Source organism: Mobula hypostoma, chromosome 5, assembly GCF_963921235.1.
Source record: "Mobula hypostoma chromosome 5, sMobHyp1.1, whole genome shotgun sequence".
Lineage (NCBI taxonomy): Eukaryota > Metazoa > Chordata > Chondrichthyes > Myliobatiformes > Myliobatidae > Mobula > Mobula hypostoma.
The window spans coordinates 138776311-138795311 of NC_086101.1; the positions used below are offsets into that span (position 1 = coordinate 138776311).

Here is a 19001-nt window from a genome sequence, read left to right on the forward strand (position 1 = left end):
TCTCCCCTTAAGCCCACGTTCATCAGTATTTTACATGACCACCCGGGGAAAAAGTCATCCTGTATCTCTCTATTTCCGGTCTCTTCATGTGTACGTTTCAACACCTCTTAAACTTAGCCAATTTATCTGCTTCTGCTGCCTCCCCTGCAACATGTCACACACTCTGGGAAGGGGAAGGGGGAAGGCAAATTCCTGATAAACTTTCACTCTCTTGTGTTAAACCTGTGCTCTATAGTATTTGACATCTCTTCTCTGGGGGTGGGGGGGGGGGGAAATACCACATTCAGTGCCTTGTAAAAGTATTCAGTCCCCGACCCACTGAGTATTACAACCAAGGATCTTGATCAATTTAACTGAGAACTTTTATTTGTGAATTCACATGCACCTTTTTCACAGTAGACCCCCCCCCCAAAAAAAAGGAAGATTGTAAAGCATGAAAAACTGAAAGTTTAAAAAAACTGAAATGTCAGCAGTTCAAAAGTATTCATCCCTCTTTGCTCAGTTGAATCACCTCCTGCAGCTATAACCGCCAGAAGTCATTTTGGATATTAGCTTTGAACAACATGATGGAGCAAGATTTCCCATTCCTCCCTGCAAAATTGCTCAAGTTGTGCCTGGTTAGTTGGGGAGTGACAGTAGACAGCAATCTTGAAATCTTGCCAGAGATTGGACCTGACGGAAAGAGGGGCTATTTATTCTTATGAAGTCATTGAAAACAGGTTTCTACATGAACAAATTGGGTGAGTTGGTAAGGTAGTATGCAATATTGCACATGAGGAAAGTTAGCATAGTAATTACAAAGGGGATGAATCATTTTTTATTCTCAATTTTGGTTTTTAATTATTAGTTGTCAAGTTCTGGAATTTTTCTTTTGATTTGACATGATGCATAATGTTTTGTAGATTAGCTCAAAAATCCTATTTCAATATATTTTAAACTTAGAAAATGAAACAGTAAGATGTGAAAATGGTTGTGGGGGCTGAATACTTTTTCAAGACACTGTATCATACCTATGCCTTTTATAATTTTATATACTTCTGTGATCGCCTTTCATCTGCCGATGTGTGTGAGAAAATAAGCCAGGTTTGCTGAATCACTTGTTATAGTTAATACCCTTCAATCCAGGCAACATCCTGCTGAACATATCCACCCTTTTCAAAGCCTCCATGTTATTCCGAACGTCACTTAACTAAAATTTTAGAGCTGCAATGTGACTTGCTGACTTTTGTCCTCTCTGATGAAGGGAAGCATGCCGTCACAGAATCACTTACTTAACATGTGTACATCGAAAGCAAGGCATCGTTCATGTTGGCAACCAGCACAGCCTCAAGGATTCTCTGAGGACAGCCTGCAAGTGTCACACACGTTCCAGTGTTAGCATAGCATGCCCACAATGTTTGGCAAGGCCCCGTGTCCTTTCAGAGTTTGAAGATTTTGTGTGCAGTTCTTAGAAAAATGAGTGGGACGTCTTAAGAAACCGACAAAATTCTAATGGGATTTGACAGACGAGCTATAGGGAGGATACTCCCAATGGCTAGCGTTCAGAACCAGGACCGTGGACTCGGGATACACAGCATTCCTTTTGGAGCTGAGACAGGGAATTTCTTCACCCTGGTGAACATGTGGAAGTCCCTACTTCAGGAAGCAGCGGTCAGTGTAGTCATTCTACACACCAGCAATGATCGATCGGGGTTCGACTCCCGTCACTGCCTGTAAGAAGTTTGAATGTTCTCTCTGTCACCGCGTGCGTTTCCTCTGGTTGCTCCAGTTTCCTTCCACATTCCAAAGACACATGATTATGGTTAGTGGGTTGTTGGTGATATTTGTGGGCTGCCTCAGCACAATCACAGCTGATTTAGTTTGCTATAACCAGTACATTTCACTGTATGTTTTGATGTATATGTGACAAATAAAGCTAATCTTTTTCTCTTTTCGTGAAACAGTCAAGAAGGAGTTGGTGATGTTTCTTGATGTGGGGAGAAAGTGGGGATAGGACTCTAAAGTAGGTGACCAGCCCCTAACCTTGTTTCCAATTCTGCTTCCCCAGCCAAAACTAGTCACTATCCTTGGAGAATGAATGTATTTTGTGGTTTTGCCCCTACATCTCTAAATCACTCAAGTAACTATCAGAAACTTAATAAAATGCAGGGACTAAGTTTTGGTTTCTCAGTTTGGGAATTGCTGCCCATCAAGCAGATGCATTGTGAGCATTCAAAAGGGAGCAGGATAAATAGCGTTATTGGGAATGGGGAGGAATGGGAACACTGGAGTGCTCTTTGAAAGAACTAGCCTGGTATTGATGGGCTGATTAGCCTCCTTTGCTGCTTACTCTGTTGGAGTACTGAGAGTATTGGATAAATCAGAATCTCAGTCACTGGGGGCATTTTTAAGATGGTGGATTCTTGGGGTATTGAGGAAGGGCTTTGGAATGCAAGGGGAAGTGAGCGTTCGGAATGAGCAGAAACCCTACCTGGAAGAATACCGGGTTGTGGGTTGAGAGGTATAGTATGAAGACGATGGCCTGCATGGCCTCTAGTGGCATTATGATAATAACACGACCCTTTCCCGAACTAGTGAAGCCCGGAGCAGAAAAGGAGGCCATTTGGCCCCTTGTGTCTCTGACAGCTCTTTGGAATGAGACCCAACTCTTTCCCACAGGTCGGTAATTTATTCCTTTTTGGCTAATTATCCAATTTCCCCCTCTAAGTGCTCCTGTCGCCACCCTTTCACCAAGCACGTTTCCAGATCATAACCCCTCACCACTTTAAATAAAAGTAATGCCTCCTCTGGCTCTTTCACCAACCAGTGCTTTCAGTCTATGGTCCTCCTGCTAATTTGAAGCAATTTCCCCTTGTTCACTCTGTAACCTGTCACAGTTTTATCAAAAGGAAAAAGTGCTTAAGATGCTGAAACCTGGAGTCGTGCTGTCTGGGCAGAGAGAACTCTCCAGCGGCTGGTGACTGATGTGGATTATTTGCTGCAATGTTTCAGAGAACTGTCCCGATCATCAGCTGGGATTTACAAACTGGGACCCAGGTCATAATGAAGAGAGGCGAGTTGTCATCGGGAAGGGCGATCGGTTTAGACTGGTTTCATCAGCTACACTTCACTCCATCGTCATTCAACAAGGAGGTGAGATGGCAATTGCATTGTTCGAGTCTATTCCTGGAATTTTGTGATTAACCCTGTAAAGTACAAGATGATGAGAGGCATTGATTGTGTGGATAGATGGAGGCTTTTTCCCAGGGCTGAAATGGCTAGCACAAGAGGGCACAGTTTTGAGGTGCTTGGAAGTAGGTACAGGGGAGATGTCAGGGGTAAGTTGTTTTTTTTTACGCAGAGAGTGGTGAGTGCGTGGAATGGGTTGCCGGCAACGGAGGTGGAGGCGGATACAATAGGGTCTTTGAAGAGACAGCTGGATAGGTATATGGAGCTCAGGAAAATAGAGGGCTATGGGTAACCCTAGGTAATTTCTCAGGTAAGGACATGTTCGGCACAGCTTTGTGAGCCGAAGGGCCTGTATTGTGCTGTAGGTTTTCTGTTTCCTTTATAAGTACTTCCAACCTCCCTGGTTCAGTGGTGAGTATACAACTACTAAGGCCTTCATCTATCCCTGAGCCATCCTTGCTTCCCACCTCCTCCACTCACCTCTATCCCCACCACCAACCTAAAACTGAGCATAGAACATTATAGCACATAGCTGGCCCTTTGGCCCACAATACTGTGCCAACCTTATAACCTATCCTAAGATCAAGCTAACCGGTCATGGCCCTCCATTTATCATCCACGTGCTTATCTAAGAGTTTCTTGAATGTCCCACACAAGATGCTGGAGGAACTCAGCAGGTCAGGCAGCATCAGTGGAAATGAATGAACAGTTGCCATCTTCAGAATCCTGAAGAAGGGTCTCGGCCCAAAACATCGACTGTTTATTCCTTTCCAAAGATGCTGCCTGACATGCTGAGTTCCTCCAGCATTTTGCTTGTGTGTGCGTTGCTCTGGATTTCCAGTGTCTGCAGGCATTCTTGGTCTATGTTCTTTAATGTCCCTACTGTATCTGCTTCTACTGCAGCCCCTGGCAGGGTGTTACATGCATTCACCACTCTGTTTGAAACAAACCTTGCCTCTGACAGCACCCATACCTTCCTCCAATCACCTTAAAACTGTATCCCCTCGGAGTAGCTCTGTGTTTACTTCTGTTGGCCTTGTGTTTCAACTTTGTCTTTTCAATTAGTTTTACTCTTTTGTTTTTGTTCTAGTTTCTCTTCCCTTGCCCTCTGCACACCCTGCTTGGTATTGGTCTATTAGGATCGCATACTGTATAATGAATATAGTGAGAAATGCTTACCTGCCATTCGGACAGGTCATGCCATGCATAAGCAGATAGAGGTAACAGAACAGAATACAGATATGGTGCAGCAGCTATAGAGGAAGAGCAATGCAGTTAAACAAGTAAGGCAAGGACTACAATGAGGTAGATTGGAAGATCAAGAGTTAATTTTCAGCATATATGCGGGCTGTTCAAGTGTCTGATAGTAGTGCGTTGGAAGCTGTCCTTGAGCCTGGTCCGAAGTAGTGGTTTCAAGCTTTTGTATCCTCTGCTCAGTTGGCGCGTGGCCAAGTGGTTAAGGCGTCGGTCTAGTGATCTGAAGGTCACTAGTTCGAGCCTCAGCTGAGGCAACGTGTTGTGTCCTTGAGCAAGTCACTTAACCACACATTGCTCTGTGACGACACCGGTGCCAAGCTGTATCGGCCCTAGTGCCCTTCCCTTGGACAACATCATGGGCAACTGCTGGTCTTCTATACATGGCACCATATATTGCAGCATGGGCAACTGCTGGTCTTCCATACAACCTTGCCCAGGGCTGTGCCCTGGAAACCTTCCAAGGCCCAAATCCATGGTCTCACGAGACTAACGGATGCCTAAAAAAAAAAAAATCCTCTGCTCAATGGAAGAACAAAGAAACTGCTGGAAGAACTCAACAGGTCAGGCAGCATCTGTGGAGGGAAATGGCCAGTTGACATTACAGGTTGAGACACATCATCAGGACTGAAAGAATGATCCTTGATTATGGTGGCTGCTTTCCTGAGGGGCAATGCATGCTTCATAAAACAGGTAGTCTTCTCAGTGGCCTTGGTGATTAAGTAGCCAGAGAAGTAACCTATAGACTAGAACTAATGTTCAGGAACTGTGAGTTCAAATCCCATCATGCACCAAGACTTTAAATAATGACTTTACCCAGAGAGTGGTATATCTGTGGAATTCTTTGCCACAGGTGGCTGTGGAGGCCATGTCATTGGGTATTTTTAAGGCAGAAGTTGATAGATTCTTGATTGGTCAGGGCATGAAGGGAAACAGGGAGAAGGCGGGAGATTTGGGCTGAGAGGAAAATCGATCAGCCGTGGTAAAATTGAGGAGCAATCTTGATGGGCCAGATGGCCTAATTCTGCTCCTATATCTTAGATTCTATGATCTTATGAAATAACAAGTAGGAGGAAATCTGTATGTTACTTTGTGATTCTGGACCCTGAGCTATTCTAGCAAGCCACTCAGTTAGGTTAAGGTCATTCAAATAAATGTCCATAATATCAATAACAGCTGAAAATAAAAGTATCGTTAGTACCCATCTTATAGTTTGTAATTGATTTCTTGTTAAATGTACTGAGATACAATGGAAAGCTATGGTTTTGCCTACCATCCAGAAAAATCATTCCAAACATAAATATGTTGATGTAGTACAAAAGGGGGAAAAAGGAATGTAGTGTTTCCAGTTACAAATACAGAAAGAGTGCAGTTCAGGTAGACAAAGTAGAAGGGCCATGATGAGTTACCTGTAGATTGAGAGATGAAAAGTTAAAGTTTGTTGTAAAAGAGGTTCATTCAAGAGTCTCGTAGCAATAGTATAGAAAGTCTCTGTGACTCCAGTAGTACGTGTTCTCAAACTTCCCTATCTTCTGCCCAAAGGGAGGGAGAGAAGAAAGAATGACGCGGTAGGTCATTTTAGATTCTGCACATTTAGTAGTAATTAGTAATTCTCTTAAAGAATTGTGCTAAAATCAGAAATTTATAAGTACACAGCTCTGTCTGATGTTACTTTTTAAGCTGGAAAATTTCACATTTCAGATCAAGGTCCATGGTCTAAACTGGTTGGTGTGGGAGATTAAATGGTGCTCTTCTGGAGATATTTAATATGATCAAAGGATCTGATGGGGTAGAGGGAGAGAAAGATTCCTTCAGTGAGGGATTGGGCAATGCACAACAAAGAGCATAATCTTAAAGTTGGAGTTGGCCAGCTCGTATGTGGTGTTGGCAACAAATCTCTACATAAAAGGGCCGTGGAATTGGGAATCATTTCTCCCCCTACCCTTGAGTCTCAAATGTTGCTGTCACTTGGGAATTAGTGGACAAATTTGAAATTGAGGTTAAGGGATCAAAAAAAAACATTGGAGGATCTCAGTGGGTCAGGCAGCATCTGTGCGGGAAATGGACAGTTGATGCTACGGGTCGAGAACCTTCATCTGAACTGAACAATAGAAGGGAGATGGCTGGTATGAAGAAATGAGTGGAAGGAGTGGAACAAGAGCTGGCAAGTGATAGGTGAATGCAGTTGAGGAGGGAAGACTGGGAATAGCACAGAGGCTGGGCAGTGATAGGTGGAAGATTGAGAAATGTTTCTTAAATGGGATATGTGGAGTGAGATTTAAATTGGTTGCCTTCCTAGTTGAACAGCAGAGTGACTTTGCAGGTGGATGATCACCTGCTTCTGTCTCTCATGAGAGCAAGGAGAGACTCTTCCTCATCCCTTGTTTGGTCTCGGAGCCAGCTATGATCCATCGGGCTGGTACACCTTTACAGTGTCAGCATTCTTAGAGCCGTCTCTTTTTGTGTTGCACAGGAGTGTTGGTTTTTGCTGACAGCAAGGATGGTTCCAGAAACATTTCCTTAAAGTGCAACTACATCCTGGTGAAGGATGGAGGGGCGCTTCACATCGGAGCAGAGAAGTGCCGCTATAAATCTCGAGCCTCCATCACGCTGCGCGGCCGGTCGGATGAGGGTGAAGAGGTGCCGGGCTTTGGCAAGAAGTTCCTGGGGGTGGACGCTGGTGGCACGCTGGAACTCCACGGGACTGCCAAGACGTCCTGGACACTGCTGGCCAAGACCTTGCCGCCCTCTGGTCTGGAGTTTGGGTCGTACGTTGAGAGGCCGCCCACCCGGGGTTTGAACGTCCGTGTGGTGGACCAGGATACGGGGCAGGTGCTGCTGGCAGACAGGTTCGACACACACGACTTTGCCAATGAAAGCATAAGGCTCCAAAACTTGCTGCAGTCCCAGGACTCCGGCAGGATAATCGCCATTGCAGTGAGGGACTCTGCTGCCAAGAATCTCCTTCAGGAGACGAAATACTCCATTCAGAAGCTGCTCGGCAGTAGACTCGTTCACGATTTGAGATACAGGTGAGATGTAATTGGGTTACTCATTCTTGCAGAGGATGCCTTTAATAATTTGTGTTGAAAATGCAATCACTATTAATAACCTTGTGTCTTTTTTCCTGAATGGTACAGGGCTCAGCTAGCAGAAACACTGCCTCCCTGTGACCACATGAGTGCTCCAGTTTCCTCTGCACATCCCAAAGGGTGGTAGATTAAGTGGTGCCTCTAACTTGTCCCTAGTGTGCAGCTGAGTGGTAGAATATGGGGAGAAGTGCAGCAGGAATGTGACAAGAACTAAATGGAGGAATGGGATTACTTGGTGAACCAGAACAGACTTGATGGGCCGAACTGTAAGGAACATGGTTTAATAACAAGGCATTGGTCGTTTTTTAAAATTTCTCCCCTCATTGGAAGAGACTACAGGTGAGAGGCATACAGAGTCACTAAGAGTTAGCAGGCAGCAAGAAGTTAAGAGGGGAAATAGCTAATTGTCCTTTATTGCAAAGATGTCAGAGTCTAGAAAATGGGAAGTGTTGTTACCATTGTGTTGATGAGGGCATACCTTAGAACTATGTACGATTTTGGTCTCCTTACCCCAAGAAAGATGATGATAGCTTCAGAGACAGTTTGAAAGAGATTCACTAGACTAATGCCTGAGTTGAGAGGAATGTTTCATCAGGAGAGGTTAAATAGGTTGGGCTGCAATCTTTAGAATTCTTGAGAATGAGGGGTAACATCATTAAAACGTATGAGATCTTAAGGGGGCATGATAGAGTACATGTTGAAATGTTTTTGCCAGTGGGAGGGTCTCAAACAAGGGGACAGAGTTTCAAGTTAATGGGCTTGGCATTAACACCAATCTACATAGGAAGTTCTTTTTGCAAATAGTGATGAGCTCTGGGTTTCTGTCTTAGAGTACAGTGGACACTAGAAATATTTAAAATCGAGAAAGGTACACTTTCTTTGAAAGAACGGGTAATTGAGGGCTAAGGGGAACTGACACAGAGGAGGAATTGAGACCTGGGGTTATTTAGCCATGATATTGAATTGTGGGGCATGTGTTCTCCCCGTTCCTATTTTCCTGTGTTTTCCCCTTAAGTCTAAGAAGTCATTTGGCTTCAGCTCTGTTCCAAATCTGTTCCTGTTTGAACAATTTGGAATGTGAATTTTGCATCTTCCCAGTCAGCATTGCTCCAGCTGTGACTTGTTGTGCATTCAGGCTAATATCTGAAATTCAAATTTATAAATTTATTAGTCACTTTTTTGGGTTCTGATAGCAAGGCTGGCATTTATTGTCCTTCCCTTGACAAGGTGGTGGTGAGTCACCTTTTTAATTATGGCAGTCTATCTTCACATGGACGTGATAGCAGTGGGCATTTAAGTGCCACATCTGAGGGCATCTAAGATGGGGAGATGCACAAAGGCATTTCTTAGAAAGAGAGCACAATTCCAGCTTTTAATTTAACATGAACACTGTCAAATGCAATTTGATGGTTAAGTAGTGATGAAACTGAAGAAAATGTTAGACAACAACCTGAGACAATGGATGGAACCAGCACAAAGAATGCAAGTTGCCTGTAAATACAATTTTTCAACAAATGTCCAGAGCTCCATTTAAAGTGGGTTATAACGCAGGATCCTTGATCTGAATGTTAAGCATTCCCCCTTCCACAAGTGATTTCCTGGCTGGCATGTCTCAAGTTGGTCAAGGTCTCAGAATAAGGGGTCAGGATTTTCACTCGGATAAGGGTAGTTCCCGTGTTTGTAAATCTTCGTAACTTGCTTCAATAGGTTGTGGATGCTCAGAAGTTGAGTACAAGTTACCTTAAAACTGAGATCAATAGACTTTTGGACTCCAGTGGGGTCAAGGACTGTGGACAACTGGTAGGACAAACTCTGATGACGTTCAATAGCAGGGCCGGCTGAAGGGAGCAAATTGCTGATTCCTGATTCTGCATCTTGTGTTTTTTTTTCTCCTGCTACTTTAAGAAATTTTTAGGAAACCTGTCTCTTTGACTTGGCCCTGCTCTCAAATGTGCAAAGTGTGATCTGATAACTCATCTGTTGGAGCACTTTGGGTGTTTATAATAGTAGGGGACCGAGGGTCCAGTGAGATAGAGGAACTGAGGGAAATACATGTTAGTAGGGAAGTGGTGTTAGGTAAATTGAAGAGATTAAAGGCAGATAAATCCCCAGGGCCAGATGGTATGCATCCCAGAGTGCTTAAAGAAGTAGCCCAAGAAATAGTGGATGCATTAGTGATAATTTTTCAAAACTGTTTAGATTCTGGATTAGTTCCTGAGGATTGGAGGGTGGCTAATGTAACCCCGCTTTTTAAAAAAGGAGGGAGAGAGAATTATAGACTGGTTAGCCTGACATCGGTGGTGGGGAAAATGTTAGAGTCAGTTATCAAAGATGTGATAACAGCACATTTGGAAAGTGGTGAAATCATCGGACAAAGTCAGCATGGATTTGTGAAAGGAAAATCATGTTTGACGAATCTCATAGAATTTTTTGAGGATGTAACTAGTAGAGTGGATAGGGGAGAACCAGTGGATGTGGTATATTTGGATTTTCAAAAAGCTTTTGACAAGGTCCCACACAGGAGATTAGTGTGCAAACTTAAAGCACACGGTATTGGGGGTATGGTATTGATATGGATAGAGAATTGGTTGGCAGACAGGAAGCAAAGAGAGGGAATAAACGGGACCTTTTCAGAATGGCAGGCAGTGACTAGTGGGGTACCGCAAGGCTCAGTGCTGGGACCGCAGTTGTTTACAATATATATTAATGACTTAGACGAGGGAATTAAATGCAGCATCTCCAAGTAGGCGGATGACACAAAGCTGGGCGGCAGTGTTAGCTGTGAGGAGGATGCTAAGAGGATGCAGGGTGACTTGGATAGGTTAGGTGAGTGGGCAAATTCATGGCAGATGCAATTTAATGTGGATAAATGTGAGGTTATCCACTTTGGTGGCAAGAACAGGAAAACAGATTATTATCTGAATGGTGGCCGATTAGGAAAAGGGGAGGTGCAACGAGACCTGGGTGTCATTGTACGCCAGTCATTGAAAGTGGGCATGCAGGTACAGCAGGCAGTGAAAAAGGCGAATGGTATGCTGGCATTCATAGCAAGAGGATTCGAGTACAGGAGCAGGGAGGTACTACTGCAGTTGTACAAGGCCTGGTGAGACCACACCTAGAGTATTGTGTGCAGTTTTGTTCCCCTAATCTGAGGAAAGACATTCTTGCCATAGAGGGAGTACAAAGAAGGTTCACCAGATTGATTCCTGGGATGGCGGGACTTTCATATGATGAAAGACTGGATCGACTAGGCTTATACTCGCTGGAATTTAGAAGATTGAGGGGGGGATCTGATTGAAACATATAAAATTCTAAAGGGATTGGACAGGCTCGATGCAGGAAGATTGTTCCCAATGTTGGGGAAGTCCAGAACGAGGGGTCACAGTTTGCGGATAAAGGGGAAGCCTTTTAGGATTGAGATGAGAAAAAACTTCTTCACACAGAGAGTGGTGAATCTGTGGAATTCTCTGCCACAGGAAACAGTTGAGGCCAGTTTATTGGCTATATTTAAGAGAGAGTTAGATATGGCACTTGTGGCTAAAGGGATCAGGGGGTATGGAGGGAAGGCAGGTACAGGGTTCTGAGTTGGATGATCAGCCATGATCATACTGAATGGTGGTGCAGGCTCAAAGGGCCGAATGGCCTACTCCTGCACCTATTTCCTATGTTTCTATGTTTTGTCATGTGCTTCCTAAATGCACGGCATGCAGACTTGCACATCTTGTGCAATCACCCACACTTCCAGTCAAGAGCCATAATGTAATGAACAGGAATTTAACAGAATAACCCTGAGTTCTGATTTAAAAAAAAATCTGTCTTGGGCCAAAACTGGCCAAATGAATCTGTGATTTCACTGTTCCTGATGACAGCATGAGCTTGGCTCTGAGTCACTGGAGACAGACCATCTGAGTTAGTACCAGAATGCTGGGCATTGTATCTTGGCTCTGGATGCGAAAAGATGCCTTCATCCTTCCATGTAAAGAGACTCTGTTCATCCCCATCCCCATTTCTCCTCCACACTCCCCAAAGGGACATAGCTGTGATATTGAGCAAGAAGACCGTTCTGTTCGTTGTAACCATTCTGGCTCATTGGAAGGGCAGCTCCCACTGAAAACAAGTCACAAAAAAGAACGTGTTAGTCACCTTGAAATGCATTGTAGTCACTTTTGTCATGTAGAAAGCGTGGCAACTGTTATTGAGCACAGCAAACTTGCACAGATGTCGAATGGGCGATACATATCAACAGGACAGTAGTGAGAGCTGCTCTGCAAACCTTCTGAGTGGATCTCGGGATAAGGGCAGATAAGTCTTTGGTCTACCATCTCCCTGAGGTAGCACCTCCAGCAATGCTGCTTTCCCTTGGCAGTGCACTGGAGCATAGATCCAGAATGTCCTCCTTGGATGTCCAGAGTGGGAATTGAACCTGTAACTTTCTGACTTTCAAGCAGAAGTGCTGCTCCTGGGTAGTAGATAAAATTCAAGTCCCAGCTCGCTTTGTCTCCAGAGTCTGATAACTGTGTGCCAAACTGTTCTTCTTCCTTCCATCTTCTCCTCCTTTGCACCTGGGAGACAGAGACTCATACTGCAGAGAAACGGGCTTTTTCAGCCCATCGTACCTTGCTTGCCATTGAGTACCTATTTATTGCAGCTTTTGTGGTAGTGGATTTGAGAAAACTATCAGACAAGAGTATTGGAAAGTAGCGGCTCAAATGACTTCGATGGGCTGAATGGTTCCCCTTGCTTTTGTGTGCTCGAGTCTTGTACCTATTGCTTTTTGGGGTCCTAATAGAGACAGTTCAGGAAATGTGTATTGGCTCAGGAGCTGTAAGACACTGCTTCACAGCTTTCTAGCTGGGCAGGGGAAACAAGCATTAAAGGAGCAGTGTGCAGTGTCTGGTCTGAATGCCAGCAGAGGTCTACATGCAAAGTAACATTGAGGTGGCTGCACTGAGAAGATGCCAAAATACACAGTGCAAAGAAACCATTTGCACTTTGGCTTGGAGTTCTGATTTGCTTGGCTAATTCCTTTAATAACTAGCTATACCAGTTAACCCTTTGAGATGGTATCTAAATAGAACGTGGCCATTGCATATAATGTGTGTATGGATGGTGAGTTATTAAACAGGCTGTGGAGTGCCATCAAGTGATTATTTGCTGAATGCCATTTACAGCCCACAGACTAGACCATTCAGCCCTGTACCGTGCCAATGTTTCTGCTCCACAGGAATTTCCTCCCACCCCTTAAAACCGTCACTGCTCTTTGTCTCGACTTCTCCTTGTGGGAGTGAGTTTCACGTTCTCACCGCTTGCAGGGGAAAGATAATTGCTTTAGGTTTTATGTTGGCTTATTACCAATTCACTTATTGCTCTTGATCAGGGCTGGTGACCTTTTTGAGAGCATATGCCCAAATTGGCAATAGCCCTTTTTAAAAAAAACACTCATGTACCATTATACTTGTAAGCAAAGACTATCATTGATTAATGAAAAGGTAACAATTATGAACAGTTTAAGGAAAAATGAGTCCTGTTGGTTATTTACTTATACTCATTGTTTTACTATTAATAAAATGTAATTAATGAAGCATCTTGGAGAACCTGTTAAAAATTATTAATATTTTAAAAAGACTTGGAAAATAATAATATTTTTATATTGTGTTATTGTCACCATTTATTATCCAAATACTGATGTGTACACCAGATTCACAAGAATTTCAAAACATGTTACCCAACATCAAGTGTTCTTGCAACTGTGTAGCTGGCGCCAGTGGGACGTTTCCTGTGAAAACATCTCACTGTTTGTAGTATCTGTAACATGTCACGGGTTGTAAAAAGAAATCATTCTCTGCATTGTTTGGCAGAAAAGGTAATTGATGCGTATATTTTTATAATAGTGAGGTTTGAAGGTTGAGGGGCAGCACTGCATGCTGCTCGCCAACAAAATTTTTGCATGCACCATCTTGGGGAAACAGGTTCTCCGCCTCTGTTTCTTGCTTCTGGTTGTCGTCTCCCCCACAATGGGAACCGCTTCTACGTATCTAATCTGAGACTCCCCTATATAATCGCTTTTTAAAAAAAACTCTCTTGGTCTACCTATTTCTTGAGAAATAGACACAGCCTGTTAAAGAGCAAAAAAAAACACTGCTGTAGAAATTCGCCAGGTCAAATAGCATCTGTGGAGGCAAAGGGAGGGATGGCATTTCGGCTTGAGACTCTGCAATTGGACAAATGACTCCAGCATTTGCAGTTGCTTGTGTCTGTAGTCTATTTAAAGTCTTTCCCAAAAAGTATAACCTCTCAGTTCCAGGAAAATCTTTTGCATTGCCAGTGCTTCTAAGTCCTCTTTACCTAAAGAATTATGCTGGTTATACCTTGGAAAATATGCTTAATCAAATCTTGGATGGTTTAATATACTTTTTATATGGTTGGATAGTTTTTCTTTAATTACCTCATCTGGTGCTCAAACATTTGGTGAGGAATCTTGTATATTATTAGCATCATGCGTCTTCCATCTTGTCTCTTGCCTGTGCTGTAGTGAGGATGATGGGTTGATATCCTGTAAGAGTGTGTTCATACAGCTGTTTCAGTTTCAATTTGCAGATTATTGAGGTTGTCGTGTTAACGTGACTGACAAGCAGCTGCCAGTAAAGAGAGACCTGCCTTTTGCCACACACAGAGTGAAGTACATTTTGAAGTGTGTTCACTGCTGAAATGTGGTAGTCACTCTCCGTCCAGCAACTTCCTACAAACACCAGTGTGATGATGACCAAATGATCTGTTATTTATTTCACTATGCTTTTGATGAAGGCATAAATAATGTCTCCAGGGCATCACTGAAAATGCCACTTGTCATCTTTGAAATGCTGCCACAGGGCCTTTTAATCAGAGCAGATGAGACTTCACTTAACCCCTCAGCCAAGATAGCACATCTACAAGTGCCTCTCTTCCTTGGTTTTGCACAGTGCATTTGGATTGGCTCAGTGACAAATTTTTATTTCTTGTTCCTTTTGGTAGAAGTTAACCATTTTGACAATGATTCCTTTTGTCAATTTCTTTCCTGGATAGGCAAGCTTGGGCTTTTGTGGGTGTGATTGGTGCTGGAAACTCATCTTACAATGAATCCGTGCGTGACTATGAAAACCACGATACAAGAGGCAAAGCTGAAGCCCGCAAGGAGTTTGTGACGGTGGATGGGGTGAATTTTGCTGTGTCTGCATCGAGTCAGTGGAAGAAAGGTGCCCATGATTTAATCTTTTGGTTTGTAACTTTTCACTCGAGGTGTGCACGTTTGAGCACAGATAATCTGCTAGGGGAATTCAACAGGTCTGTGTGTGAGAAGGGGAGGGAATTGTTGAATTGTGCTGAACCCTGATGGAGAGTTATGACCTGAAACGTTGACAGTTCCTCCAGCAGACTGGTGCTTCAGATTCAAGCATCTGCTGTCTCCAATTATGAGTTTGAATTTTCTCTGACTTATTATTTTGTTAGTCTTGCTGCTTTATCTTCTAACTCCTGTTCTTCTCTCCATTAAAGTAATTGTTTCCAAGATCTGTTGGAACAGCCAAGAGTTTGTCGTTGCATCTGAAAATCTTGTCTTCCTGGGACTTATTGGTGATAGGGCCAATTAAAATGGGTCATTGCGAAGGGAGGCAGTGAGGTGCTATCTCATGGTCTGTGCAGGGCCCATGTTCCTATGGTGCTGTTGCATAGGGAGTTCTGGAATGCAAATCCACCAGTGGTGAAGGACCAGATTAGAAGAGAGTCTGTAAATGATGGCCTCGTCTTGTGTCTATTTCCATGAGTCTTTTGATGCTTCCTTGAAGTCTTTGACTGCCCTCCTCACATGTAAACTGCAGCCACATTGCTGCCTTAGAAGGGGAGAACAGTGGCTGTAAGGGTCAAGTGGACTGCTTATGGCAGTAAAAATTCAGCAGAAAGGCAGAATATCCATTCCCATCTTTGCTGAAGGGTTGGTAATCTATCCTGGTCACGTCACAACGGAAGTCATGCCAGCTCTTTCTAACATCCCTGGAAGCCCCCACTTCTGGGGTGAAGGAGGACAGATTTTTGTCCCGTTTTTTGCTCCCTCATGAGGGTAGCTCAAAGCACTTCACAGCTGGTGAAGATCTCTCGAAGTGCAGCAGTTGCACATGGGGATGCAGCTGCCAGCTGTGCAGACTGGGCTTCCACTGGGAACAAAATGGTATCAGGCAGATTACCAGGAGATGTCGACCATTGAGCCTCGCATATGAAGAGAGGATTTCTCCTATTCTGTTCAAAATTGTGTCCTAGGATCTTTTACTTCACTGAGAAAATTTCAGAGGACACTTCATTGATTTTAAACTCTGAGGTTATTAAAGGCATTACAAAATTGCAAGTTCTTTTTGTGTTGTGAAGTCTAAGGCTGGGGGATTGTAAATATAATATTGAATCGCAAAAGACTCCAGCTGCTGGAATTTGGAGCAATAAATAAATAATCAGCTGTGCAGTGCCTGTAGAGGGAGGGAGAAAGGAGTTGTTGGCCTTTCAGGTTGAAATCCTGCAGGTTTGGACCCAAAACACTGGTATTCCCTCCCCTCTCCTCCTCCACCCATAAATATCAGGTATCAAACAAATGATCTAGGAGAGACCACTCTGCCTAGAGACCGATGAGAGAATGGGAAAGAATTTCAGTGAATAGCAGAGATGAGTTTAAGGGGAAGTTGGGTAAACACAGGAGAGGTGGGAGGGGATGTGGGGAATGTACCTAAAGGGTGGGATCAGAAGCGGAATTACTGCCAGGAACCAGTCGATTCTCTGTTAAAGATGTGCACATCCTTAAAAAGTTTTACAGATGACTAGTTCATTTAAAGCCATCATTTGTTTCACCATGTCGTTTCTGTAATTTCAAAGCCAAATGGTCCTGATTTTTGTCTCGCTCTCTGTCTCCATCTTCCCCTCATCCCCTTCATTCTCCCCTCTCCCGGCCCCGCTTCCTGCTCTAGGGATTCCACAGGCTGAGTTCCTGGTTGATGTGGCTGGGGGCTTGGTTCTGGAGCTGCTGGATGAGGTGGAAGGCTGGAAGGAGGGCGATAGGATTGTCATTGCGAGCACGGACTACTCCATGCACCAGGCCGAGGAATTCACCATCCGCCGTTCCTCGGGTTCCAGAGCTCGACAGGTGGAGGTCACAGGTAAGTGGAAGAGGTGAAGAGGTAGGAAAGAGGTGACTCCTTTCTGACTGAGCAGAAGTCTGTTTGATATGTTTCATCTATGATTCTTGGACCAGTCTCCTTTCCCCTTCCCCTCTCTTCCCACCTTGCTTACCTTGTCCGTCAATTCTTTCCCCAATTCTCCCCCCACCCATCTGTACACGAGGGCTTTTTTTTTACACTGGCCAATTGACCTGTGTGGGAAGGGATCAGATCATCCATGAGAAACTCCATACCATCACAGAGAGAAACTGCTAATTTCACGTGAACAGAACCCAGAGTTAAGATTGAACTCAAGGTTGACAGATATGATTATCCTGATTAAATCCATCTTCCTCCTCTTTCCACAACTGCATCAATTCAGGAAAAAGGCAGGTTAATCTCAGGAAAGGTTGGGAATAGAATAGATCTCCTTTACCAAGGGAAAAGAAAACTAGTAATCAAGAACTTGAAGATACCAATGCTGACTTGCTATGAACGCATAATCCCAACATGGTAGCAAATATCCTACTCTTTAAGGCATGAGAGACTTTGATAGAATGTTAGTGATTTTTTTAAGGAGTCTGGCACCTCGGGCAACATCAGTACGTGTTGCTCTTTCCTTACAGGTTAATTCAGAGCTAACAGTCAGCCACATTGCTATTCAGTCATTAACAAAGGATAGCAAGTCAAGTCAAGTTTATTGTCATTTAACTATGCACACGTATACTGTCAAATGAGACAATGTTTCTCCAGACCAGCATGTAAAGCACAGTAGTACATAAATCACACTCATAACACAATAACTTAAAGTATTAAATCTACAAATGATTTGTGCACAGATAACGAAGTAAAATGCCTAAATTAAATATTGCAGTGTACAGTACAAATTACTGGTGACACTTCAGATTTGGTAGGGAGTTCAGAAGCCCCGTCACCTACTCCCCTTTATGGATGGCACAGAAGTTCTGTGTTGTTTTTGATAGCGGGTTTCTCTTTAGCAGTAAGGTAGATGGTAATAGACCTTTTCCCCCAGGGAAGGGGAGTCTAAAACTAGAGGGCACGAGGTTTAAGGTAAGAGGGGAAAGATTTAAAGGGCACCAGAGGTACAAGATTTCCATGCAGAGGGTGGTGTGGATGTGGAATGAGCTCCTTGGTTGACTTGGGCAAGTTGGGCTGTAGTGCATGAATTTGTGCTGTAATGCTCTATAGCTCTGTAAGTCTATAACAAAATATAGGTTTGTAGGCAATTTTACAGAGGTTGATTCATATGATTTTCCTTAATTACAGTGGTGAAGATTTCAAACACCGTTTCTTGCAGGAAAGTGTAAACCCTGAACTCAAGGTTTTCTTTAATCTGTGCATCCCAAAAATTCCAAGGTTGCTGCCAGTGTCAAAGTGATGGAAGCAAATACCAGTTAGTCTCAACATCACTACTGCCGTGGTGATCGATTGTACTGTGATTACAGCTTGGTAACAAAAGCCTGAGTGTGTTCTGCACATGGAAAAAAAAAAGATGCATTTTGTAAAGATTACGTATTCATTTAATAAAGATAATATCGGACATGACGGATGATTAAAATATTAGGGTTAGTTGTCCAGAAATCTATATGGACAGACTATATGAATGTTTTTAAATTATTCATTTAGTGGCTGTAGGTGCAGCTGATGAGACTTACTACCCATCCCTGAATGTCCCTGAATTAGTGGGAGTGATGCCTCGTCCTGAGCTGCTCTGTAATTGCTGCTGACTTGTGAATCCCTGGATTTGGACCCAGTGATGATGAAGGACTAGTGATGTATTTCAAAGTAGGACCATGTGTGACTTGCAATGCCCTGTTTTCCTGAGGGGAGAGCTGATGGGTTTGGCAGATGTTGGAGCAGCAGTGTGGGCAATGCGTTTTGTCAGTGGCATGTGGTGCACTACACAGCCATGGGGGAGGAGAATGCTCAGGGAGATGACTGCATTGGTTAGAGAGGATCGAAGAAGTGCTTACCCCTTTCAGCCCAGGGAGAAGGGGTGAGGCTGTAAAACACAATGAGAGTCTACTGCCACAGTATATATCTCTTGTCTTCTCTCATGGACTTTGAGTTGTAACCTTGGCTGTTCTGAAAGCCAAGGATGATGGGACTGACTTGAGGTATGTGGTAAACTTTGGTACAGAGCTATATGCTGCTCCAGTGACCTGAATGGATAGTGCAATTGATTATTAAATTGATAAATTTGTGCCTGCAGTTAATATCATATGTGCTTTACAGCTGTTACAACAGCAGGATATTTGAGCACATCGCCTTAACTGTGAGGCAGAACCATCACAAT

The 19001-nt window shown here is 43.6% G+C and overlaps 1 protein-coding gene across 1 annotated transcript in view; it reads left to right on the forward strand.

The window, feature by feature from the left end:
* Positions 1–19001, forward strand: part of cemip2 (cell migration inducing hyaluronidase 2) — a 114983-nt gene that overhangs the window by 25622 nt on the left and 70360 nt on the right. The window contains exons 3-6 of the mRNA XM_063049026.1: positions 2992–3132; positions 6896–7454; positions 14577–14746; positions 16496–16684. Coding sequence (XP_062905096.1) covers positions 2992–3132; positions 6896–7454; positions 14577–14746; positions 16496–16684 — 1059 coding nt within the window. The remainder of the gene's footprint in view (positions 1–2991; positions 3133–6895; positions 7455–14576; positions 14747–16495; positions 16685–19001) is intronic.